General features: G+C 41.3%; 1 protein-coding gene and 1 long non-coding RNA gene across 2 annotated transcripts in view; one reads left to right on the forward strand and one right to left on the reverse strand.

Moving 5' to 3' along the window:
- LOC124231279 (uncharacterized) overlaps positions 1-26,362 on the forward strand; it is a 63,067-nt gene that overhangs the window by 4,841 nt on the left and 31,864 nt on the right. The gene's annotated exons all lie outside the window — the stretch shown is intronic.
- On the reverse strand, positions 9,158-26,314 carry LOC124231278 (uncharacterized protein C21orf62-like). The gene is made up of 2 exons (XM_046647969.1): positions 26,137-26,314; positions 9,158-11,619 (listed from the first exon to the last, which is right to left on the reverse strand). Exon 2 carries the CDS (start codon positions 11,552-11,554, stop codon positions 10,895-10,897), a length of 660 nt encoding a protein of 219 aa, XP_046503925.1. The 5' UTR covers positions 11,555-11,619; positions 26,137-26,314; the 3' UTR covers positions 9,158-10,894.

Below are 26,362 nucleotides of genomic sequence, written 5' to 3' on the forward strand. Positions count from 1 at the left end.
GGTTGGATTTCATGGGACAAAATTATAGTCACTCTCATGCAACACCTTCAGCTCTCTTTTCCCCTCTTCCTCTGTTGTACTAATCCAGCAAAACCCTAGCCATGATTCAGCCAGACTATGGCCTTCTCTGTATCTGTCCCTAATTAGCTAACTTTCCTGATTTTGTCTCAAATTAACTACAAACTTCAAGTGGACACTAAATATGTGATTTTTTCTTTAGAATGCAGTATTTTAATATTCCTCTCTCTCTGAATCAGACAGATGAAGTAGCCAAACAATATGTAAAGTTATATGGGATTTTAGTATCAGTAAGCTCAATTGTATAGGTAGATAGGTAGAATTTTGTACTCTCCAAACAGAGATTTAATAATCTATTTCATCTGTGAAACAATTATAAATATTGTTCACTAACCTGGCTACAGTAAAAAACAAAAACAAAAAAAAAAACTGAACAGAGTCTTCAAAATAGAGACTTTATAGGACACAATATCCAACCAGAGAAAAAGTTAAATGACCAACCAAATCCAGAAAGCTGAGCAACCCTTCCTAATTAAAAAAAAAAAGCCTTAACTGCTTGGGAAATAATGAGCAGTCATCTAAATCTCTGAGTCAAAGAGGAAATAAAATATGAAATAAATTATCTAAAAACTCTAAAAATTAATAGAAATGTTGATATTTCCATATAAAAATATATGGTACATAGCTAAAGGGATAGTCAGAGAATAATGTGTAACTTTAAGTTTATAAATACAAAGGTAATGACAGAAATAAAGTATTCAACCTTAGAAATAACAATAACAACAACAACAACAAAAACCCCAGCAAAACAAAGAATCTGGGGAGTAGGAATATTCAAAGATAAAACTATAATTAATACATCAGAAAATAATCAAATAAAAACCAAAACATATGAATTATAAAGAAAAATCCAATCCTAGTAAAGGAACAATACAACACACATGGGGCATGGCCGAGTGGTTAAGTTCACACACTCTGATTCAGGGGCCCGGGGTTTGCCATTTGGGATCCTGTGCGCAGACCTACACACTGCTCATCAAGCCATGCTGAGGTGACATCCCACATAGAGGAACTAGAAGGACCTACAGCTAGAGTATACAGCTATGTACTGGGGAGACAAGAAAGAGGAAGCTTGGCAACAGTTGTTAGCTCAGGGCCAATCTTCCAAAAAAAAAAAAAAAGCCTACACACACACATACCACCTACAACTTTAGATATAACCAGAGATAAGGAAGAACCAAATTAATCACGAGAAAGTGTTATATGGAATGCAGTGACAAAACATTTGGAATTCTACAAAAAATATATTTTCTAGCAAAATACAAATTTCACAAAACTGACTTAAGAAGAGCCTAATGTCTCTTAACAAACTAATAAGCAAAGAAGAAGCAGGAAGGTTTTTAAGTAAGAGATTAATAGACTTTAGGTCAAAGATGTGGGAGTGACCACATGTTTTTATCAATTCCTTCTCCCGTCACCTCAATGAAACAGTGACAAAGGACTTAAAAATGTATGAACATATGGCTCTGAAGAGATTATGAGACAGCCATCTGCTCATGAGGGATCTCAATGAATTTATCCAGTGTTTTTAATGTTTCCTTGGTGAGTTTACTTTCCCATACCATGAGATTATCACAGCACATCTTCTCAAAACCCTTAGTGCTATCAGCAACTAATGACTACAGAATTTTTTTTCGCTTTTTCTCCCCAAATCCCCCCAGTACGTAGTTGTATATTTTAGTTGTGGGTCCTTTTAGTTGTGGCATGTGGGGTGCCACCTCAGCATGGCCTGACCAGTGGTGCCATGTCTGCGCCCAGGATCTGAACCAGCGAAACCCTGGGCTGCCAAAGCAAGCCACGTGAACTTAACCACTGTTCCCCCGACTACAGAATTCTTTACTGAAGATAGAACCATCAGAGCGAAACACATCTACAAACCTATTTGCATCTGTACTCCTCTTCCTTGCCTCCACTCATGTAAATGAAAAAGTGTCCTTCTTCCTGTCAAAGACTAATCCATCTACTTGTGCACTGTATTCTGTTCCCTAAGGACTTCACTTTTTTTTTGGCCATCTCTGTCTTCTGCCTCATCAGTTCTCTCTACTGTGTCACTCCCATCAGCGTGCACACCCACTTTAGTATATTCCATCCTCAAGCTTCCTTTGACATCTCTCTCCAGCCACTGCTCCTTTTCTCTAGTCTCCCTCACAGCCGAACGCCTCCACACACTTGTCCCCACTCACTCCTGGCACTTCCTCATCTCCCAGTCATTCCTCAAACCTCTCCAGTCTGACTTCTGTCCCCACAAGTTTAGTGAGATTCCTCTTATCCAGGTCATCAATGACTTACCTCCTCCAAACCCAGAGGGCACTTCTGTGTTCACCTTTTTTGACCCATCAACCCAAATGACCCCACTCTTCTACTCGAAACACTCTCCTTTCAGTGGTGTGCTGGGGCTGGCTCTTTGGGGCCTACAAGAGCTAATTGTGCACATCTCTTCTCAGCTTCAAGTTCAGTGATGTCACCCTGTAGCTTGAAAGTGGCCGTGGTAGGTGTGTTTACACCATGAAAATCAGCAAATGCCTCAAATCGGATCTCTTTTTCCTGGAGAGCTGGTTATTAAACTTTTACTAGAACACTGCTGCTTCAGAAACCCCCCAGATGTGTTATTTCCTTCTTCGATAACCTTGGCAGCTCTTTCGTGGATCTCCTCTAAATGGTCCCTAAGTATTCAAGTGCCTCACTATTTGATCCTCGGCTCTCTTTCTCACTCACTTGTTAGGTGATCGAATTAAGTCCTGTGGCTTTAAATACTCTCATGATAAAGATGATCTTAGGCCTGTGACCAATATGGATCAGGTGGTAAACTGAAGCTGGATTAAGTATATTCCATTAAGTATAAAAGTCTAATTCAAGGCCTAGTCCTGGTGGCTTAGTGGTTAAGTTCAGCATACTCTGCTTTGGCAGCCCAGGTTCAGTTCCCAGGTACAGACCTACACCCCTCTGTCAGTGGCCATGCGGTGCTGGTGGCCCACGTACTGAAAAATAGAGGAAGACTGGCATGGATGTTAACTCAGGGCGAATCTTCCTCAGGGTAAAAGAAAAAGTTGAATTCAGTAAGTAGTCTCCTTTTGAGAAATTGCTCCTGGTTTGCCCTAAGCTCTAATAGAGGCTGAATGTGTAACCATGGAACATCAAATGACCGTGTGATCTTAGCTGCCCCAAATGAACTGAAGTTTTCTGAGCTACCAAAATGTAAAGTTGGGCATGCAAAACAGACCTCTGTAAATGAGTGGAAGTAGTATATGTGTAATTTGACGCTAACAGATCTCAAAGACACAGGCAAGTTGGGAGAGCACCTGCTCTCCATGCCTTGTCACTCTTATCCTACCTGTCCCTCACACCACACCTAAGGCCTCTTGAGGAATTCCCTACAATCAATTGATTAAGGAAGGAAAGATGCAAGTCTAGTTCACATCTGGTTCCACGTGATGTGCTGGCACCATCTAAAAGTGAGCCCTGTAGCGTTGCAGCCCCAGGCAGCAGTAGACATGGAGGAAGTGGTGAAGGGAGTTCCTTCCAGGAGGCAGAACATCAAGCAGTTCATCTGATTGTCTGCTTTGCCTGGGAAGAACAGAGCTAGCAGTACACATCTGTTCTGACTTGTGAATAGTAACTAATGGTTTGGTGATCCAGCCAAACCATGCCTGTCCTTCCCTAGCTATTCCACTGCTTACACAGTGGGTTCATGAACAAAGTAGCCACGGTGTCAGGGACGAAGGTTTTGTATAGAATCAACAACATGGACTCCCTCTCACCAAGACTGATCTGTTTGGTGCCCAGCCTGTCAGCAGCAGAGGCCAGTGATGATCTGCCAATGTGGGACATTCCCTGGGAAGACTAGCCAGTTTTGTTATACTAGACCCTTTCCGTTATGAAGGGTATCACAATTTGTCCTCAGTGGACAAAATAGATGCTTATTCTATGGATTTACCTTTCCCTGTCTGTGATGGTGCATTTTATGTGTCACCTTGACTGGGCTAAGGGATACCCAGATAGCTGGTAAAACGTTATTTCTGGGTGTGTCTGTGAGGGTGTCTCCAGAAAAGATCACCGTCACCAATGGTGGCATCATCCAATCTGTTGAGGGCCTGAATAGAACAAAAAGGTGGAGGAAGGGTGAATTCTCTCTCTCTGCTTGAGCTGGGACATCCATCTTCTCCTGCCTTTTATAGCTGTTGTTTTTTCCCCAGTCTAGAATCCAGTAAAGTTTGTGCATTATATTTAGTTGTCATGGCTGTTTAGTCTCCTTCATTCTAGAACAGCCCAGACTTCTTTTAAAAACTTTCATGACTTTGATATTTTTGAAGAGTCCTGGCCAGTTTTTTTGGTTTGTTTGTTTGTTGTTTGTGTTTTTGCATATGTCCCTCAATTTGGATTTGAATTAGATGCAGGTTTAACATTTTTGGCAAGAATGCTACATAGGTAATGTTATGTCCTTCTCAGTGTAATCACATGAGGCATCCCATGTGCCAATTTGTCACAAGTTAAATTTGCTCACTTAACTAAGGACCTTTCTCCATCATAAAGGTTCTAATTATAATTAATGCATCATCTGTGAGATGATGATACTTTTAGATTGTGTGAATATTCCTCAATATTTCATTTAATCATTTTGGCATCCGTTAATGATTCTTTTCAGAATTCATTATTACTGTGGTGTTTGCAAAATGGTGATTTTGTATTTCTATTATTCCTTTTACATTTATTAGTTGTCATTCTTCTGTAAAGCAAAACTTTCTCTTCTCCTTTCCAATTTTTTTCTTTCTTTTTTTTTTATGACAGTGCAGACTAATGGAATCTTTTTCAATATGTTGTAATCCATTCATGTAATTGATCATATTGATGCTCAAATGGTCCGTCATGTGGCCAGTGGAATCTTTTAAGCTGGCTCCTGTATCTTTTGATATGTCCCCATCACTTTATTGAACTTTTCTTACTTTCTGTCGCAATAAGATATTCTAGGTTCACCATGTATTTTTGCTGCCCTAACCGCTGGAATCAGCTATTTCTTCGAGGTCATATTTTCATTGTTGTTGTTGTTTGTTTTAGTGGGGAATGGTTTTGAGAAACCAAAATTTAGGTGTTGGGTGTGCTCTTTGCCACAGAGGTGTCATTGCTTCTTGTCCCTCTCAGTGGATAAAGCTAGGAAATATATGTCTTAAAGATTATGAGTTTGTACGATGCTGTTAGTTCTAAACCCAGGCTGCTGCTTCTCCTTCCCTCAGTGTATATCATATTTCCCACCGTTAGAACACTGGCTCCCCGAAACCTTCAGTGTATTTACTCTTTTATGCAATCCGACAATACACACAAGATAGTTTCAGAATTGTTGTACCAATGCTACTGCCAACAACAAGCTTACCAAGTACAGTTCATAATTTCTTTGCAGTTTTTCCAACTAATAGTGTTTTATTTCTTTAATTTAAAAAATCTTAAAATAAATGTGACAAAATGTTCATATTTCCCAATTCTGGATGATAATTACATGTGTTAATTATATTATTCGTTCTTTTCTTTTCAAAACTTTGTATTGAAGTATAATATGCATATATAAAAGTGCACTTATTCTAAGTGAACAGCTAAATGAATTTTTATCAGTCGACATATATATATATATCTATAGATAGATAGATAGATAGATCTGTGGGGGAGGGTTCTTTACGGTAAATACAGAGAAGTAGAATTGTTGGCTTCCAGCTTGTGAGCATTTTAAGACACATTCCTAAATTGTACTTCAAAGTCGCTCTAACGGTTTATTCTCCCACCAACACTGTATGAGAATATCTGTTTGCCTATAAGCATGCCAAAACTTGATATCAAATAACTTTTTTGCCAGTCTAATGGATGAAATATGAGTATCCCATTGCCTTTCTCTGAGAGGTAAGTTTTTAATTCAGTTATTGGCTACTTGGTTTTTGTCTCATGTGACTTGCATGTTTGTTTATTTCCCTGTTGTTCTAACAGATTGTTCATCTTTTTCTTTGTGCTCCCCATATTTAAAGTTGTTTTCTAGTTTCATTGTAATCGTATCTAAATTAAGATTCTGATGTTTGTTAGGAGGTAAGGCTGTAGCTTGAAGTACTGAGCACTTGTGCCAGCATCACTTGTTTATGTAAAAATACTCTTATTGGGTTTTCCTTATTATAAAAGAGATTGTATGTTTATTCCAAATAATTTAGAAAGTCAAGATACTCAGGAAGAAGAAAATAAAAATGACTTCTAATACTATCACCCAGACACAAGATCGTTATTATTTTAGTATGTATCCTTCTTTTTTTGCTTTAAGCACCATTTATCGAATTACTTTCCCTTTTCCCATAGATTTGTGACTTGACTTTTTTTTTTCCCCCTGCAAGGGAAGATTCACCCTGAGCTAACATCTGTTGCCAATCTTCCTCTTTTTTTTTTCCCTCCGCAAAGCCCCAGTACATAGTTGTATATTCTAACTATAAGTCCTTCAAGTTCTTCTATGTGAGCCGCTGCCACAGCATGGCAAAGTGGTGAGAGCATGGAACTTTAACCACGACGCCATCAGGGCTGGTCCAATGTGACTTTACTGCCAATGTGTACTAATTTTTAAAAATGTGGGGTCTGTTTCTGAGCTGCCCTTACAGCTTTATTCATTTGTCTCCCTGTTGTTGTGCCTGTATCTTTTGAAGGGGTGAGTCTTTATGATATGTTCTCTGTAGAGCCAGCTCGCCTGCATTGCTTTCCTAGAGTCCAGATTGGTGGACATGACTTGTGTGTCATCCTGAGTTGTGACTAGGGACTCTATTAAATTTAAAACACTTTAAACATTTGACTAGAAAACAGGTTCAGCATAAAACAAAAAGGCCTCTTCACATCATTTTTCCAGAACAAATCAAATCAGCTTTGCAAATGTCCTCCTGTAAATTCTGAAGAAAGAGAGACCCTGAAGTTATTAGTGAGCAAGTCTGGGAAATGGAAATTGATTGCCTAACTCTCATTTTTAGTTTAATATGTGTAAAATGCTATTATTATCTTTTTTTTCTGCTTTATCTCCCCAAACCCCCCCTGTACATAGTTGTATATCTTAGTTGCAGGTCCTTCTAGTTGTGGCATGTGGGACGCCGCTTCAACGTGGTCTGACGAGCGGTGCCATGTCCGCGCCCAGGATCCAAACCCTGGGCCGCCGCAGTGGAGCGTGCGAACTTAACCACTCGGCCACGGAGCCGGCCCCATGCTATTATTATCTTTTCTTCATTCCTTTCTTCCTTCCTTCCTTCCAGGGGGCTTTCAGAGGTTCACGCGAGAGTTTTAACCCCTAACTCGTTTTTCTCATAAGGCTTTAAATTCCTCCACACTCCCATCTCCTCCCTGAAGGGCTTTCAGAATCATGACTCTCAGTGTTGAAGAGTGGGTTATTGCATGCAAAATCAGGGCAAATCTCCTAAAATTCCCAGCTCCAGCGCTGGCAAGTGAGGAAATTGGACATTTCAATACTTCAAGTGACCTCCACACTCTGAAGTCACTGTCTTTGTTTGGTTCCTTGAGTGTTTCTTTCCACCAGAGTCATTGTGGCGCTGGGGTGGACTTGTACTGGCTCATGAGAGCTGATTGTTAAGTTTTCAGGAATTTTGCAAGCTGGTTGTTAAATACGGTCATTAATGAAAATTCAATTTTATAAACTTACAATTAAAAAATTATATGAAAATCAAACATAATGAATCTTTAAAACTCATCACTTCATAATTATTCTACTACATTTTGCTATTATTTATGCTCTTGAGGTTATTTGTGTCTATTGTAGCTGTAGAGTAGAAGTGCCATATAACGATGTCCTACTGCGCGTCTTTTCTCAACTGTGTTCATTGACTTCTCTTAGTAGCTTGAAATTGGTTATGGTGACAGTATTTACACCACTGAAATTGGAAGAAACTACATATCTGTGTTTGACTCGTTTTGTTGAGTGTGATGAAGAAAATGTTAACAATACAATTTAAACTTTAAAATATATCATGTCTATAGCCCTTACATTGTGAATAATCCCAAAAATTGAGGAAATATTCCTCTAGTATTTGAAAACTATTATTTGATTCAGCAAAGAGGTTGCTTACATCATTGACTAACAAGTGACATTCCCACATACATCTTTGTTATTTAACTTTCCTCTTACTCCTAACGTAAATGAGGATATCAACCAACATTTATGCCAGAACTGTACTCGCTCTTCCTCATCAATCGCAACCCTAGATTGGCTTTGGATACAAGAATTTGGCAAAAATCAACTAAAGTGTTCTTTGAGAATTAATTGTTTATGTAGGCTTTATAATGGAGTATTATGTATCTTATTATCATTTGTAAATTGTGTGCTATACATTCTTTATATCAGTAAAATTTATAATAAACTTATGTATATATCTATCTATTTCTATATATATATTTTAGAATGCTTATAGTTAAGCTTTTACCAGCATACTGCTGATCAGAGGTGACAAATGACTACCCTAGGCTAGATGGGGTCCACTAACATGGTTTGTTTGACCCATAACAGTGTTATTTAAAGCAGCAAGCCAACAAAAGTGGAATATGTGCCAACATTTACAAGTTATGATATTTCATACAAAAACCTGGAATTCCTGATTCTCTTGAAGGATTAGATCTGGCCCCCTTTTATTCTCCCATGGCAACACTCAGCCCACACTGAGCTACTGTGGACTCTTCAGATGGGGCATGTGCTCTCAGTTTGTCGCTATCCCCACCACTCCCAATTGTATCCCCAACCCTGTGACTGAGCACCAGATGCCATTTTCCCCCGTGTATGTGCTGTGGATTTTCTGTTCTCCTTTATTATCCTCTGTCAACACAACCTAAATTGCATTTTCAGTCCAGAAATCTGGTAACCTCAGGCTTGATTTATAAGCAAATTAACTTTCCTCTTATATTGATTTAAGTCTCATTGACCTGCAATTATTTCTTATAAGAATCACTTAAAACATATGTGTAAGGGCTTTGAAACTATTAAAAGCCACCAAATGGAAGATATGCACATTAAGATGCTCATAATTTCTAACATCATTAATTTTATACTTTATTAATAAAAATCCGTTAAAATTCAATTTGTTACATTTTCATTAACTAATGACAGTAAATATGCTTATTACTAATATTTCACTTACGTTCTTCTTGCCTTTCTTTCTCCTCCTTTTTTTCTCCCTTCTTTGTCTTTTTCTATCACTAACCTTACCTCCAAAGTACAATGTCAGTAATGAGGTCATTACATTTTTCTATTATAGTTATACTTTGGTCTTAGTTTTGGCCTAATTTAAACACTGACATTATGGACTCATGCTAATTAACTTGAATGACCAAATCCCCCACCAATTAAGCAAATGTAGACATTTCAGGTTATTTCAGTTATTCTGTGTTAAGGTTAAGAGAAAAATGTGATGAATGTGATCCAAAGTCATCAACTCCAAGTCATCCTGTTATTTCATAATACAACTATTTCCTATCATTGTAGTATCACAAATGCAATCATCTTTCAACTTCTTTGCACTCTGAGTTTAGACATTTGTACCAAAATTACCATGGATTCTTTATATTCCACTTTAATGGTAAGTTGGGTCTCCAGGGAAAATTTTCTTTGCACAATGATGAGTCAGTTTATTTTTTAAAAAATGTTGCCTTGGTTCCTTGTATTGGATACACACATACACATGTAAAACCATTTTGTGTTAACCTTGTCATGCAAAGTGTCTTTAACTTCCAGTCTGAAACTTCCAAATGGACTGAGTCCTAAAAGTTCTTTTGTTAATTACCTGTTAGTAATATGAGCATTTTTACCCTCTGGAAGAATGTTATGAGTGATTATTAGATTCCAAGGCTAGCCCCTAGTATGGTTAAACATAGTTCTAATGGTATTCATCCAAGTTCTGATTTCTGGAGCAGGAAGGAGAGGAGGAGGAGAAGGTGGATGAAGAAAGTGAGAGGAGAAATGGGAAGTGATGCCTCAGGGACAAAGGAAGAAGGAGGCAAAGAAGGAGAAAGAAAGGAAAGAGGAGGGCTAAAAGAGGAAACTTTCCTAGGATTTGCTCTAAGCAAAATTTTGAGGTATATGCAATGGTTTTTGTTACCTCTAATTTTCGTTTCTGTATCCCCCTCCTCAGAACCCTACTGCCCTCATTCAATCTGAAGGCCCCACCTGCTCCAGGCCTGTTCTACCTCCAGGCTTCAAACCTTGCTTCCTCCACCTCCACAAACACACTCATGAAACTCGCCTTTCTCAGTGCATTTGTTCTTAGCAAGATGCTTGGAAAATGTCGCTCTAAGAGAACTTCATCATTTTGTGGAGCTCACAGGCCAAAACCTCTGAAATCTATCATTCTCTACTTAGGGGAATTCCAGGCAATGTAACAAAATGAAGCAGAAAATATTAAGGCAGAGTATTCTAGGAAATTCCTTTCTTGGGGGTCATCCCCCCTGCTGAGCTCCACTCAGCAGTCCCTGGTGTGCGGTTTCTCCATTTCTGATCTGACATTTCTGCACAGACCCCCAGTTGTAAAGCCCTAGCTTCTAGCTGGCCCTCAAGATGTGTTTCTGGACTGAATCAAGTTTATTTTTTAGTTTCTTTTTATTTTGGTTTTCAAAACAGCTCCCATGGTTGGGTGCAGAATGGAGCAGAGAAGGCAGGTTATGTGTGCGTGTGGCTCTGTGAATATGTGTATTTGCAAATGGGGGTTGGGGGGAGGCGAAGTTGTGGGTAGGGATACCCATGGCCTTATTGCCAGATTCCTTGTTCAAATTACCCATAGTTTGCCAAAAGTTCCAGTAGGTGGACACAGTTACAAAGTTAATAAATGAATGTGACAACATAGCTTCTGTTACTTAGAAGTGGGAAGGTTTTAAAGTAAGAAAAGTGGGGGAAGTTATTGGTAATGCTGTCAACGTTTTCAATACTATACGATTTTAAGGATGATTCCCTGTTGAAAAGGGCCATATCTAAGAAGGAGATATACATACATGCTTGCCAGCCTTTGTGTAACAACGTGGGCTTCTCTCTGGGTTTGCTCTCCTCACCATTGTGGATGACTAAGCTCTGCTCTGGGGAGGGTTGCTTGGCCTCGGTGCTGATGCGAAGCCTCTTCAGACCGCAAATAGCCAGGTATTCAGTGGGGAGAGTGTTCGTACTGCACAGAGACAGCTTGAGGTCCCGGACCAGCGTGAAGTTCAACAGGAGGCCCAGTGCAGATGTGTCTGTGAACCAGATGGTCAGGTGGCCACTGTAGCTGGTTCGCTCTACCGCAAAAGGCAGCACAGTTTTACAGCTGCACATCAGGTTGGCCAAACTGTAGTCACAGTCCGGGATGCCTGCAGAGCAGCTGCAGTTCCGAATGGTGTTTTCCTTGGTGAAAATGAGCGTGCTGTTCTTCTGACCTCTTGTGAAGCAGTCGAGTGCAAAGATGCCCAGTGCACTGATTAGAAGGAGGCTGTGCCCAGAAGGGGGAGCCATCCTTGTCTCAGCATGGGCCGCCGTGCTCGTGTTTCCCCTTCACGAGCCAGTTCACTGGAACTCACCTGAAAGAAAATATGCAGCTCTGTCGTCACAGGCTCTCATTAGAAATATGCAGCTTGTGGAAAAGGAGCCCCCTACACAACCCATTGTAAACTTTTCTCTCTTGCAGTTCTAACAAAGGCAGGCAATGCTTGGAGCCCAAGCGCAGGGAATGCTCTTCTCAGGGCCTCCTGAGAGGCAGCAGCCAGTCCCCCAAACTCTGCTCATCTGAGGCATGAAACTCCCTGTGATGTCTGCTGATAGCGAGATTAACATAGCAAGCCAACAAGCGAGCAAGAGCAGATGCCGGAGAGGAGACCTAGTGCATCCTGTCTCTGGGCAGGATGTGGAGGGATCTGAGTGCGCACATCCTCTCAACGTCCTGTTGCTTGTGCTGAGTACCTGTCAACCCCCGAAACACGCACATGCCCTCCTCCCCCTCAATATCTGACTTCTGGAATTCAGGAGACAGTTCCTTGTTGGGTGCAGCTACCCAAGCGCTGCCTATTAAATAGCATAGCATGAATACCAGTGAAACATTTAGTTAATGGTAAACTTGAAGTTCTAACTGGACAAATATGCCCCCTCGATCACATTAATCTGTTTATGGTCCAGTCATACTTTTCCTGGCCTCCTAGAAATGTAAGTATTAGAGTCAATTTTAATTCTGTTAATGGACAATGAAAAGGCTAATCACACACCAATTAATCACAACGATCTTGATTTATTTACTCCTTTCCTAGAAAAAAAATCTTATGAATTGATTTTATCAAGTAATTTATTGTAGGGCTCCAAAACTAAGCAATATGTAAGCACTGCTAAATGATCTAAATAAGATAGGAATGCATGCGTAGTTTAAAGAGCAACACTGATGCCCAGTTTGGGGGAAAATGCCCTACAGTGTCTGGCATATTATAGCTATATGATCTTCTATTATAGTGTGATTGGAATAAGATACACATTATGAAATAGGACTCCAGATTTCAGTTTTGCAAAAATAATTAGATTTCCCCTGAATTACCTGATGACTGAAGAGAAACCAAAGGATACAACTCACTTCATCTTTATTTACAGAGCACCATGGGTATGGCAAGATGCTTGCAATGAGACTTCTGACTAGGAGAGTCCAGAACTAGTGACAGGGCCCCCACAGCAAGGGCTGGGGAGTATAGATGGAAGGGTCAGTCTGGGAGTGAAACATGTCCAAAGAGGATGATGACAACAGGAAAGAGGCTGAGCAGACATGCAACATGTAGGGAGCAAGATGAGGCCATGAGGTGGCAAAGCAAGACATGAGGAATCCAAGGGAGGCAAAGCCAAGAATGCCAGGTGGACAGGCAGGCAGCACAGTCCGTCAGCAGGTGGCTGGAGTGCTGGGGAATTAAAAATAAGCTCAGTGGGGCTGGCCTGGTGGCGTGGTGGTTAAAAAGAAAAAAGCTTGGTCCAGTAATCTTGAACAGAAGAGACACTGGTTCACGGTAATTGTAACTTCATTCATTCATTCATTTATTCAGCACATGCTTATTGGGAATTTATGGGTGGCAGGCACTTTGCTAGCCCTGAGGATTTAGCCCAGAATAAGACAGTGAGCTTCTGGAGCTTACATTCTCATGGCTTGATTCTGCTCCCAGAGCCCAAGGCGGGCCAGGCCTGCACGTGAGGACCAACGGGCTGCAGCAGTGGGAGGTGGAGGGAGGCCAAACCAGGAGTTAGGTGCCATCCAGCTCGGGCTATGTGCCAAGACCAAGCAGAAGAAACAGAGACAAATGAGACCTGGACCCTGTCCTCCAGGGGCTTATATGTGAAAGAAGAAGACAAATAAGACTGAACAGAGAAGGGCTGTACAGAACATGCAGATGGTTATAGGAACAGAGCAGAGAAATAGATTAAAGTCCATCTGGGGGACTCAATAAGGCGCTTTCTAGTGTTTTGTGTTTATTTTGAAGTTGGCACAGGGTTTTCTTAAAGGACTTATTCATTGGTTCATTTTGTAAAAAAAGGAGGGGCTTTAAGAAACGTGTAGAGGCAGAATTCTCCCTAAATGAGAGGCTTAACAGTTTTACATAGTTTTAGAATGTAGTGGTGACTACCCCACTTAGTAAGGAACAATGAATCATTTATTAATTACGAGATAATTTTAGATGACCAGCCGTCCCAGATTCCACTGGAGGTTTCTAGGACTTCATGTCCCAGGGACCCTGTCATCCCAGAACTAGGAATGCTGCTGTGGATATCATTGGTCTGCTCTGATCCCAGCCTTAAAAGGAAAGAGAGGGAAGAGAGTCTATACATCAGCCTGGAACCTGGTGAGAAAAGTGTCCACCTCATTCTTCAGGCGCTGATACTGTTCAGAGGCATGCATGGAAGAAGAAAGGGGCTAGGATGGGAAAGGATATTGATTTCCTGGAACAAGTGGGGCTGGAAGTCCCCAAAGGGATTTGTGAGCAACTTCCCAGCAGTCAAGGCCCTAACTGGACCTCAGGGTGGCCCCTGCCTTCTGGACATCAGGGAGCCCAAAGGCCAGAACCGGGAAGTGAGATGCAGGAAGCCTCGTGAAGGTGTGCAGAGTGGGACTAATATCCCTGGTAAGCAGTTTATGGGGTTACCACGAAGATGCCAGGTGGACATGCTTCTCCTTCAGTTTTACCATGAATTCCTTTCTTTAGGTTTGTTGAACATGGATTGTGAACACCCTAGTTTCACTATGTATTTGTTCATTTGTGGGCAGATTCCAGCAGGGCATAAGCAGAACCGGCACAAATATCTCATGTTGCCCCTGCCCATAGCAGGGATTGTACTGTTGGGAAAGAGACTTTTCTCTGGAGCTTGCTCAGCTTGTACAAGGGAAATGTGGTGGATCTGTTGGTGACCTTCTTGTCTCCAGAAGGGGCGAGCTTGTTTGAGAATGAAGCCAACACAGAGAACAACAGAGACAAGAAGTGGAAAGACATTCCTAACCTTTTTTGAGTACCTGGGTCAAGCCATAACTGACATTCTTCTTTGATTTTTTAAAATATGTGAACCAAGTTTTTTTTTCCCTACTCAAGCAAGTCTGAATTTGGATTTCTATAACAAGCAGTTAAAAGAGTCTTGGTACACTGACACTTGGTAAACTATGTTTTTTTCATTCATTCGATAAACTTTTGTTGAGTCCTTCTACTGTTTGGCACTGTGCAGGAAACTGAGAATGTAAAGCCAATAAGAGCTCCCTCAAGGGGTTATACCCTAGTGGAAGAGACACTTGAACCAATAATCACAGTACGGTGTGATAATCATTATAATAACAATTTGTATGGGGTGTTAAGTCTGCACTAACTTTGTCTGGGTGTGGAAGATGTCATGGTAAGCTTCATGGAGGAGGTAACATCTGATTAGGGGAATGTCTCTTGAGTGGGAAAAAGAAATGGAAAATTACCTATGTAATTAGTATACAGTGACCAGAATGTGAAAAATCCAAATGTAGGACAGAGAGGTTGACAGGCTGTGGGGTGGCAGGGGTGGCAGTGGGAGGGGGGAGTCAGTCTGGTTGGACCAGAGCTCTCTGACTTGCCCTGACTCATCATTTTCTCAGGATCCCAGCGTTTTTCTGCTCCATCCCTGAGACTTGCCTCCCACGTCCTAATAGGAGCCCCTCCACGCCTCTGCTATGGGCAGGGGCGGTGTGATGTATCTGTGCCGGTTCTGCTTATGCCACACTGGAGTCTGCCCACAAATGAATAAATACATAGTGAAGTCAGGGTAAAGGTCACTGCCTCCCTTATAGTAAGGTCTAATGCCATTAAGGTTGGGGGGAGGGGTGAGAGAGTATGCTCTGCTCCACACAGTCGTTCAAACTTTCGTCTATAGTTCTACCATCTTCTAGGGCCCTCAGGTCCTCCGTAGGATTTTCTGTCTGCATTTCATTGGCCAGAACTCAGCCACATAGCACCATGTCACTGCAAGAAGCTTGGAAATGAAGTCCAGCACTGTGCCACGGGAGGAGAGGAGAATGTGGGTATTGGTGGGCACTAGAAGTTTCTGACACACCTAGATTGTAAGACATAATAAATGGCTTTATACAACCATTACAAAAGCTCAGGTGGTGTCAATCCACCCACATTTTTGAGGAAAGATGATGAAAACCATGTATGATCATTAAATTTTTGAGCCTTTAAGTCACTGAACATGTTTAAGAATAGAGCTACTATTCTGAATCAGTTCAGATATTATTTTTGTATTGCAGCTGAAGAAATATCAATAGCAATTGATACCAGCAACTAGCTGCATGAAAGCAAACACTTCTGAATTAAGCAGATACAGGCATCAGTTACTTCGAAACAAATTCCACACAGATTCCTTCTCAATCTAGGATTACACCCAAAATTTAGATAATGTTTATACTTGGCTCCAAAAGGAATGTTTCAAACTGAACTAGTTGTGTTTATAAGAAGATATTACTAGTAAGGAGATACTGTGTCAGTGGGAGGATAGCGTTTGGACTATTTGCCAAAAACAGACTTGAAATGTTATGAATAATGATGTTTTGAACTATAGTCTTAACACAAAAGGCAAAAAATAGAATTGTGGAAAAATAGAGTGGTATTCTCCGAATCCTTACAGCAATTAAAAATCAAGAGCGATTTAAAATTGTAATGCTGCAGTGAGTTTAATTTGAAATTAAAAGTGATTTTTATTTTAAAACTGAAAAGGCTCTTAGGGAAAAGACTCAACTGAAGGAAGTAGAGAAATGAGGACCACAAAGTGATGAGATGCTCCAGCAAGAAGCAGATGGTCTGAAATACAAATCTGAGCTGCAGCACTGGGAAGAAAGGCAGAAAAAAGCCAGTGTCTGCGCACCCCATATACCCACTTTGAAGCCAGGACTTGGGGAGCTAGGCAAGGATGCCTCTCACAAATGCAATCTCCAAAGTGTGTCCCTGCAAAAATCCTTGAAGATTCTGAGGAGGTAAAAATGAGAAGAATTTCAGGAAGTAATTTGGAATCAGGGGTGTATCCCACAAAGTGAGACGTATAGTACATTCTTGGGGTGTATTTTATAAAAAGGGACCCGGGGGTTTGCTAACTCTGAGAGCTATACGATGGCCTCCCTCACCCCAGAGGTCTAATGAGTTGCCCAAGGAACTTAGCATGGACTCTCGGAACAAAGTACTAGGTGACCGATTATAAGGCAGTGTGTTTGGCGGGTGCTTATTAAAGGCAGATCAAGTATTAAGCAGGAAGAAATGGGAAAGGCTCCCAAAGGGGGTGCTGTTTGGGCTAGGCAGGAAGCGGGGTGGGATGAGGAAAGGTGAGGGGCTGTAGATAGAGGGTCACCTGAGCAAAATCTCAGGGTCTAGAGTACGTGGCGTGTCTCGGGTGCCCATGAGGCTGGGAGCACAGGCAGGACAGGATTAGACAGGACTGTGCCCGCCAAGCTAACGGGTTTGGTCTCCAAACTCTTCTGATCTTCATTCCATCAATAAAACCTTTAAAAACCCTCCCCAATAGATGTAATTTTTTTATTTATAAAGGTATTATAAATACCATACTTTTATATTACCTACATTGTAAACAGTACACAAAGAGTAGAATTTTTTAAAATTTGAGATGAAAGATAAAAACTAACGTTAGGGTATTTTCAGCTCTGCCCCACTGGCTTGGCTTGTGCACTCCCTCTGATGTAAACATCCCCTTTGGAGGCCCCTGAAAGGGGCAAAGATGAGGCGCTGAAGGTTTATAAGCCGGGGAGATCTGTTTAGATCTGTGCTTAAGGAAAGTCATTTAGGCGCCAGGTAGAGATCGAACTGGAGGAGGAGAATTGAGAGAAAACAATGAGTTTGAAGTAAGAGAACACTTTTCTTTTGTATTTTCTTTGAAGGTTTACCTCTCTCCATTTGCTGACTCTTTCTAACTCCAGGATCTCCGGATAAATCTACTTCCACATCTGGAATCCTTGAGGGGGTGGAGAGGACCAAGAAGGCAAGCTTTAGGAGGTAGGGATGAGGGTGAGGCTCCTGCTCTGCTGAGAGAATGCAGCCAGGACACTCTCTGAAACCCTCGGAAGGAACAGGTGGTGTTGGAAGCAGGGGATCCCAAATGCGCAGCACTGGAAAGCATTCCTTGTTTCATTCTCAGCATCCCAAAATGGCTTGCCCTGGACTCCAGTCATGAAGACGCCCACTCTGCCCCCTGACAGCCACGAGAAAGGCACAGTTCATTTTCTCAGACTCTTGGTGGTTAGTTAGACTGGCAGCAAGACCAGCTGCTAAGGAGGCTAGTTATGGGCAAGGTTATGATGTCGGTGCAGTATCTTTCCCATCCCCAGGGTCCACTTGCTGTGCTTTCATTTTAATTCCTTGGTCATCCCCTCATCCACTCTTTCCAGATGCCCAGGACTGAAAACGCACTCTTATATAGGGGTCTACTATCACTTGCTTAAGCCCTAATACGAATTTAAAGATTTTATTTTTTCCCTTTTCTCCCCAAAGCCCCCCAGTACATAGTTGTATATTCTTCGTTGTGGGTCCTTCTAGTTGTGGCATGTGGACGCTGCCTCAGCGTGGTTTGATGAGCAGTGCCATGTCCGCGCCCAGGATTCGAACCAACGAAACACTGGGCCGCCAGCAGCGGAGCGCGCGAACTTAACCACTCGGCCACGGGGCCAGCCCCTCTAATACAAATTTAAATAAACACGTTCTTGCCCAAGGGTATTTGCGCTGTAAGACTTATCGCTGTCTTGTCCCGTGTTAGAGGGATAGCAAGGATTAAATAGGAAATATAGGAGAAGTGCTGGTGGAGACTGCTCTCCAGGACCCCAGAACTGAGTGGTCACCTGTTCTCAGGTCCAGTTCCCACTTGCCCATGGCTGTGCAATCACCCTTCCCATGCAGGCCAAGGAGGCAATGTCGGCTCCTCTTTAGTATGGAGATGAGATGCTCATGGAGACACTGTACGAAGGCTTTAGGTGTAGGACCTTGAAAAACTCTTTGAGAAAAAGGATTTTTAGCATTTTCCTTTCCTTTGGCTCTGTTCCACAAGTGCACCGCTGGAGGTAAGTTAGAGATAAACACTACGTAAGATGATATTCAAAAGAGGAATGACATCCTTGTTGTTTAATATTTCAAAGCTTATAACGTTGAAAGTTAAGTTAATTTGGGTCTCTCCTCAATGTTTTCTTACTGTGATGAGTGTTGTCTTTTCTTTCTTCTTCACATTCCACAACAGCACAGCCCCCATCCCTGGTAAGAGCCGTTGAATTTTCACACACCCTCACAAGTGTCTAATTGTGAAGCCACTGCCTTGTGCAGTCTCTTTTGACGAAGATCACTTCCCTTTCGTTGAGGTTCTTTGTGAGAGGCAGGAAAGGGGACTCACCGTGATTCAGAAATGGTCATTCTCGTGTTTGATTTATGTAGTAGGACCTAAACTATTTGCTGTCATCTGATATATTTCCTCATCTAGAAAAAGAGGAAGTAAAAGTCCATGTCTCCATAAGTGGGAATTTAGGCAAAATTAGCTTCAAGCATGGAATTTGGGCCTTAAGAGGACACAATTTAACTATTTTTGTGATTGTTCGTGTTCAACTCATTGTACACTGTTGGGTCAGTCAGAGAGTGTTTCTGAGTCATTTCTCTCAGTGTGGCATGGGGATGATAATATCTACCATGCTAGGTTATAATAAGAGTAAAGCAGGATGCATGTGGCAATGTAGATAGTCTACTAGTGCTATTCATAAGTACTGTTACTACTACTTGTAAGTATACTGCAGTATACATAGTATTATAATGCTATTCATAAACTACGATATTTTGTAATGTCAGAATTATAGTGATAATAGAAACATATTTGCGTGCTCTGTCAGGGCATTCCAAAAGCCACCCCAAAGAAATCTAACTGGTTCATTTAATACACTAGTTGCATCAAAAACATTTGAATAGAGAACAGGCCAATAAAAACCAAAAAGACCTCTTTGCATCATTTTTCCTGTAACAAACAAGTCTGATGTAGAAATGTCCTCCTGTAAATTCTGGGGAATGGGAGGCCTTGAAATTACTAGTGAGCAAATCTGGTAAATGGAAATAATTGTCCAATTCCCATTTCTATAAATTTACGTGTGTGTAAAATGTTTAAAGGAACAGCAGGAGTACGGACTATGATCAAAATGCTTTATTTCTGGTCTCCTAGTGTGCCTGCTGGATACTGTGGTGGGCTGAATAATGGCCCCTACAGATGTCCGTGTCCTAGAACATATGAATGTCATCATACAAAGCAAGAGGGACTTTTCAGATGTGATTAAGTTAAGGATGTTGAAATGGTACCTTATCTGGATAGGCCCAATGTAATCATAAGGATCCTTCTAAAAGAGCTACTGGAGGGGACAGAGAAGAAAAAGGCAATGTGACAACAGAAGCAGAGATTGGAGTGATGTGGTCACAAACCAAGGAATGTCAGCAGCCTCTAGAAGCTTGCTGAGGCGAAGAATGGATTCTCCCCTGGAGACTCCAGAAGGAACCAGCCTTGCTGACACCTTGGCTTTGTCCCAGTCAGACTGATTTTGGACTTCTGACATCCAGAAATGTAAGAGAATAAATTCATGTTGTTTTAAGGAGCTAAGTTTGTGGAAATTTGTTACAGTAGTAATAGGAAACGAATACAGAGATTATTAGGAAACTACAAACTACCCACATCAAACCACTCCTTTGGACCAAATGAACTAGCCCCTCTTTATTCACAGCCATGCAGTATTTGCTAATTGCTTCGTGTGTCTTATTCTTTCACTAGACCGAATCATAAGCTCTTGGAGTAACTATGTCCTAAGCTCCTTTACTATTCTTCTGAAGTACCAAGCTCAAAGCTGTCCCAGAGTAGTCCCTTCATGTGGGACCCAGCCCAGTCTAAACAATGCATCCGGACGTGGTGCATAAGTTCAGCAGGTGACTGTACCCAGGTGGTTGTTTGCATATGCAGAGTTGTCTTAGGAGAAAGGAGGAAAGGTGAAGGTGATGTGTGAAGGCCCGGGGAAGGGATAGTGGAGGGACAGGATGGCATTCGTCTCTTCTCAGCCGGGACTAATTAGTGCCGTGGGCTGAGTCTAGTGGAGCTGCAGGCAGAGGCTGTATGGACCACTCTCAAGAACTCTGAGATGTGGGGCACAAGTGGCCCCTGCCCAGGTGACAAAGTGTGACACTGAGTGAGGGCCAGAGTCATTCTCTCCTCTTCTGCTCTAGTGCAGGACAGCTCTGGCACAGTGAGGAATGAGGCTCAAGCAGCACTATTTGGCCCATCCTGGAGGGCAGACAAGGATGCCCCTGGACACTGCTCTCTAGGCAGTGACTCAATGGGGAACCCAATGGCAGAGGCAAGGGACAGTCAACAGTCAGTGGCGGTCAGGGATAGAAGAAGGTGAAAGGACCATTTGTGAGCACAGGTAAGACACCTCTGGGGACCTGAAGAAATAATTGGAGGAGACTCTGTTGTGTAGACAAAGTGGTAGGAAGGAGGCAAGGACCTGTATCAGGTAGATGGGAGCACAAACCAGCAAAAGGCAAGCTATTAGTGTTGATTTAGCCTTATTGGTGTCTGTTGGTTGGTAAGTCTAGGATCTCTTCAAGTATCAATTAGATTACTGCTTTGACATTGAATGTATTTAATAATAGAAATGGAGTAAAGTGCTCAGAAACTTCTAAACTAAGATGATTAAGAACCATCTGAAAAGTAGACATTTTGTATTTTGAAAGCATTGAGCTCAACTGGGTGTTGATTTCACCCACTAATTTGCTTATTGGTCTGGACTCCTTACTGTCGGTACACTGTGTAAGTCAGGCTCTGATGTGACAAGGCCCTGGTCTTCTTGTTGACCATGGTTTCCCCAGTCCTTAGCACAGTGCCTAAGACACAGAGGCACTCCGTGAATACTGATACTATCCAGATGAGTCCCTACATTAGCTAAGTCAAAGGTGCATATTACGAATCCCTTATTCCCTCTTTGACCTTTCACCTCTGAGAATTCTAGAGTGTATCACGTTATCAAACCAGCAAGCAAAATTCATCTTCTTCTTCAGCAGGAATTTCAGCTTATGGCCTAGCCATGACAGAGGGAGCATGATGAGATTTTGAGTCTGCATGAGAGGGTGGGGAATTTTAGCCCAACATCCTACACCTTGCCTATGAGTCTCCTTCAACGCCATTGAATGACATCTGGCAAAAGTCCCATGAGGCATCCCCAAGCTCTTGTGACTTTACCAGTAAGTACCATCTAGATTCATAGTTGCCTTGGAACTTTCCTGTGAATCTGATGGGGACACAGAGTGAAACACACTCACCTAGAATGGGGACCATGAGTCCCAAGTCAGGGTCCCAGATCACTGTCCTTCCAGCTCACTGCACACACCCTCCCAGGGCTTAATAGAAGCATGACCAGAGTTAGTATGTATTGATCTCACAGATATTGATGAGCATCAGAAGCCTTTATCCTAATTGCTCTTGGTTGAAGGTTGATACTAGCTCCTGCTGAAAACAGCCCACAACCTCATATTCAAGTACCCAGTCTTGTAAAACTAACTCAGGAGAGCTCTGTTCAATTGCTGGGCCTGTATTATATGACTGTGAGGTTGCCAAGGAAAATGAGTCAGAGTAATCCCTTTGCTAGGAGATGAGAAACAAAAAAATGCTGGCAGACCTTTAATGTTTTAATTACCTGCTTCCAGAACAATAAAATGGGATTCAGATCTTCCACTTAGAGTTGTACATTATTATGGTCCCATAAAATGCCTTGAACTGTTTCCTCAAGTTGTAAGCCTTAAAATTTTCCTTTCATCTGTATTCAACTATTCCAAAGACTAGACTTTAGAAAAGGAAGAATTAAATTTTCCTTTAGTGGCTTTAGTTACAAATATTGGAACCAAAGGCAATTTAAACTTTGTTACTTTCTTGAAAGATTTTTAAGGGTTTTTAAATACCTCCTGGGAATGATGACTAAAGATAATGTGGAATCCTGGAACAGAAAAAGGACATTAGATAAAATCTAAGGAAATTTGAATAAAATATGGACATTAGTTAATAATAATAATGTATCAATATAGGTTCATTAGTTGTGACAAATGTATGTACCACACTAATGTAAGATGTTAATAATAGGAGAGACTGGGTGTGGGGTACATGGGAACTCTGTGCTCTCTTCACAATTTTTCTGTAAGTCTAAAACTATTCTAAAATAAGTTTATTAAAAAAGAATGCCTTCTGATCTCATTGGTGACTCCTTGAGGATTATGTTTGTGACAACAGCAGAGCTCCAGTGGATATTTGGGTATCACAATTGGGCTAAATTGAGTACCCATGAAATGGCGTCTAGGTGTGATTCCAAATGATTTCTTGAGAACTCCTGGCCACAGGGAAAATCTGGCATCCTTAATGACCTTGGAGACCAGGGATTTCAGAGATGCAAATGGAAAATGATCCTTTTATGAGAGATGGATCAAAACTGGAAAGGAAAGGCATGAGGGAATACTGCGGGAACAAGTCCTAAGGGGAGTGTGTGTGTGTATAGATGTGTGTTGTCTTCCGTTGTGTGTGTGATGCCTCCCTCAAGTGGCTTATGTTGCTCCCTGTGTCTAAGAGTGTTTTCTATTTCTCATCTGCTGAGAAACCACACTCATCTCTTAAACTCTTCAAATTCCTCCTCTTTCACAAAACTCTAGTAGGCCAGGGGCATGGATGAGAGTTCTTGCCTGCCTCAGACCTATTTTTCTTATAGGGCCATATCCATCTACCATAAAAGAAATTACAAACAAGTTTTTATAAGCAACTATGTAATCATACAAAGAGCCCAGTACCTGTCTGTGTTAGGTTTTTAAGCCACTCCAATTGGGCTGTTCTTATCGTCCCTCCATTGATTGGAACCATTCTCTTCAGGTTCCCCGTGACGCCCAACCCCCAACGTGCCAAACCCACTGGTTCATTTCCTGGTCTTATTTTGTTTGACTGCTCACCAGCATTTGACATGGTTGCCTACTCCCTCCTTCCTGAGCAAAGAACTTTCTGTTCTTCCATGACACCACATTTTCCTGTTTTTCTTGCTCCTTCAGTGGCTGCTCCTTCTCGGTCTCTTTGGCTGGCATCTCTTCTTCTTCGCTGTCACCATTGCATGCCCCTGGCTTAGGCCTGGCTCTCTTCTCTGTGTGTGTCCACTCCCTTGGTGATTGCATGCTAATCCATGGATTCAAATATTATCTATATGCTGATGATTAACCAGCTCCCAAACTCTTCCCAGAGCTTCCTGCTCATATACCCAGCATCTTACTTGATAGCTTTACCTGAATATCTAACAGACACCTTGAACTTCACTTGTCAAATATACAACTCTTGATTCCAAAGAGAGTTCAGACCACTGGGTAGAGAAGAGCTGTTACTGTATCCACATTTTCCTGCATAGACCTTTACTGCCCCTCAGCCCTGCGTTCCCAAGGCTAAACTAGCTAAATGTAGAAAATGGTCGTTGATAAGGGGCAACGGACTTTCAAATAAGACATGTGGGAGATACATGTGTGTTGAAAATTGACTGAAATTAGGAACTATGTATGCATATCTTTTATTGATTAATAGCATTGAACAAGTGCTTCTTTTGTGCCAGGTACTATTCAAAGTACTTTACATGTTTCATATCATTTAATCCTTTCAATAATCCTAAACGTAGATATTATGGTCCCATTTTCATATCAGAAAATGGAGACACAGAGAGGTTAAGTAACTTGCTTAATATCACAGAGCCAATAGGAAACAGTTAAGCTTTGAACCCAGACAGCCAAATATACTCTGGGGAGACACAGTGAAAATTACAGTATTTCCCACCCCAGGGTCATGTTCCTACTCAAATCACATTGCATGCCTTGTATTCTATTATTAGACTCTGGTCTTTAACCTAAATTGTGTATAGAAATCTTATGCCAGAGGAATAGGAAGCAAAAGGAATTAAGTGAGTTCTATTATGTATAAACATTTCAGAAACACTTATTAAAGAAGGAACATTTATAAATTAGATTTAAAAATAAAGACAGCATTAACCACGTGCTGCTTCTGCTAACATAGGCGTGGAATGTGGGACAAAGATGATCTCAGAGAGTGAGCCAATGGGAAATCTTAACTGAAATATGTTGCTTCTGCACCTTTTGACCTGACACAAGTCCTTGTGAGAATTAACTAACCAATGACTGCAAACCCTCAAGCCTTTCCCTTGAATGACGTGGGATATGCTCAGCTAATTAGATTATTGGGGCTCAAACCCCCAGCCCAGCACAGCTGCCCCCTTGATCACACACCTATGGAGCTGTGTGGTCTGTCTGTTCTCCCCACGGACACAGAGACACGATCCACTGGACACTGAATTCTAAAAATTGTTAGTACACCAGCTTTAAGCAATAAAAATGTTGGTGTGGAAAAGAAAATTGGGAAAGCTGGGTAAGGTGTTGAAAAGCACTCATTTCTATAGGAAATTTATTGAAAGTGTTATTTTCAGAAAATGCCTAATTTCCGTAAAAAAATTTAATGAGAAATCTTTTTTTCCCCAAACATATTGCATTATTCCATCTAAAAATAAAAGTTAAAAACTTCCTAAAGGTCACTCTTTTCATTAAAAAACTTCAAGCAAATGAGATTGGATATTTTTGGTAGGTTTTAAGGACAGGTTTTTATAAATATTATGCACAATTCTTTTGAAGCATTTCCTTTCCACAATATACACCAACACACTTATTGCTGAAAAACTGGCCAAAAACATGTTTATTAAACAATGAAATATATACAGGACTGTGTAAGGACTACTGGTTTGGACTAAAACATCCAAATCATCTTGCCTTTTACTACACTATTAATCATGTTTTTTTCACTTTTGAATAAAAAGACCAATTTTTTTAAAAGTTAGCTAACCAATCCAAATGTTAATGCTCACCTAAACTTAGTTTCTTCCTATCTTCCTATGTTTTCTAATGAGTGGTATGTGAGAAAGCAGTAAATATAATACTATTAGGTAAAAACAGAGCAAAGAAACAATATAAGTTGATGTTTTGAGTTCCTGCTTTTCTTTGTGATCACAATAAGAAAAAGAGACATGGTACCTATCTCTTTTATTTAATTGTTATTTGGCATTGAAGGCCAACAGGAAAATATAGCCAGACTTTTAAAATAGAAACAAGCAGTCCAGATTCCATGGAGATATCTGTTATATAATATTAGCCTGAGTGAGTTTATCTGTTTAGGGACTAAAGAGAAGACCATTTCATTGTTTGCTTAATGCACTGAAAACATTTCCTTTTAAAGGCAAAATCTCAGTAAAGAGCAATTCATATGCCTGGAACCCGAAAAGAGTGTTTCATAGTGAAAGCCGTCCATAAGTGTACATCATGTTCAGGAAAAGCAAATACGTACTCCAAGAAGTAGGTGACGCCGACGGTGGCTCTTCAAACTGTCACAGAACTTTCCTGCCATGCAGCAGAAATTCTGAAGCTATTAAAAACTGTCTGTCATGCTAGATATGCCTTTTAAAAAAGAAGAACAGAAAAATTACTTACATCTTGGAGTTCCAACACGAGGCTCGCTTCTCCACCCGGCAGACCTCTGCCTGATCCTTCACTCCGGCTTGACAGCTGGTTTAATTGGCCAGGCAGGATGGAATGCATGGTCCTGCACTTGCTGTTCTTTTCCGTTTGCAGAGGGCCAGCGGCCCTGGTCATTTCCATGGCAACCAGAAGGAAGCTGCTGGCCTACCAGTTTCATTAACCACACAGCAGGAGAGAA

Source organism: Equus quagga, chromosome 21 (assembly GCF_021613505.1).
Source record: "Equus quagga isolate Etosha38 chromosome 21, UCLA_HA_Equagga_1.0, whole genome shotgun sequence".
Taxonomy (NCBI): Eukaryota; Metazoa; Chordata; class Mammalia; order Perissodactyla; family Equidae; genus Equus; species Equus quagga.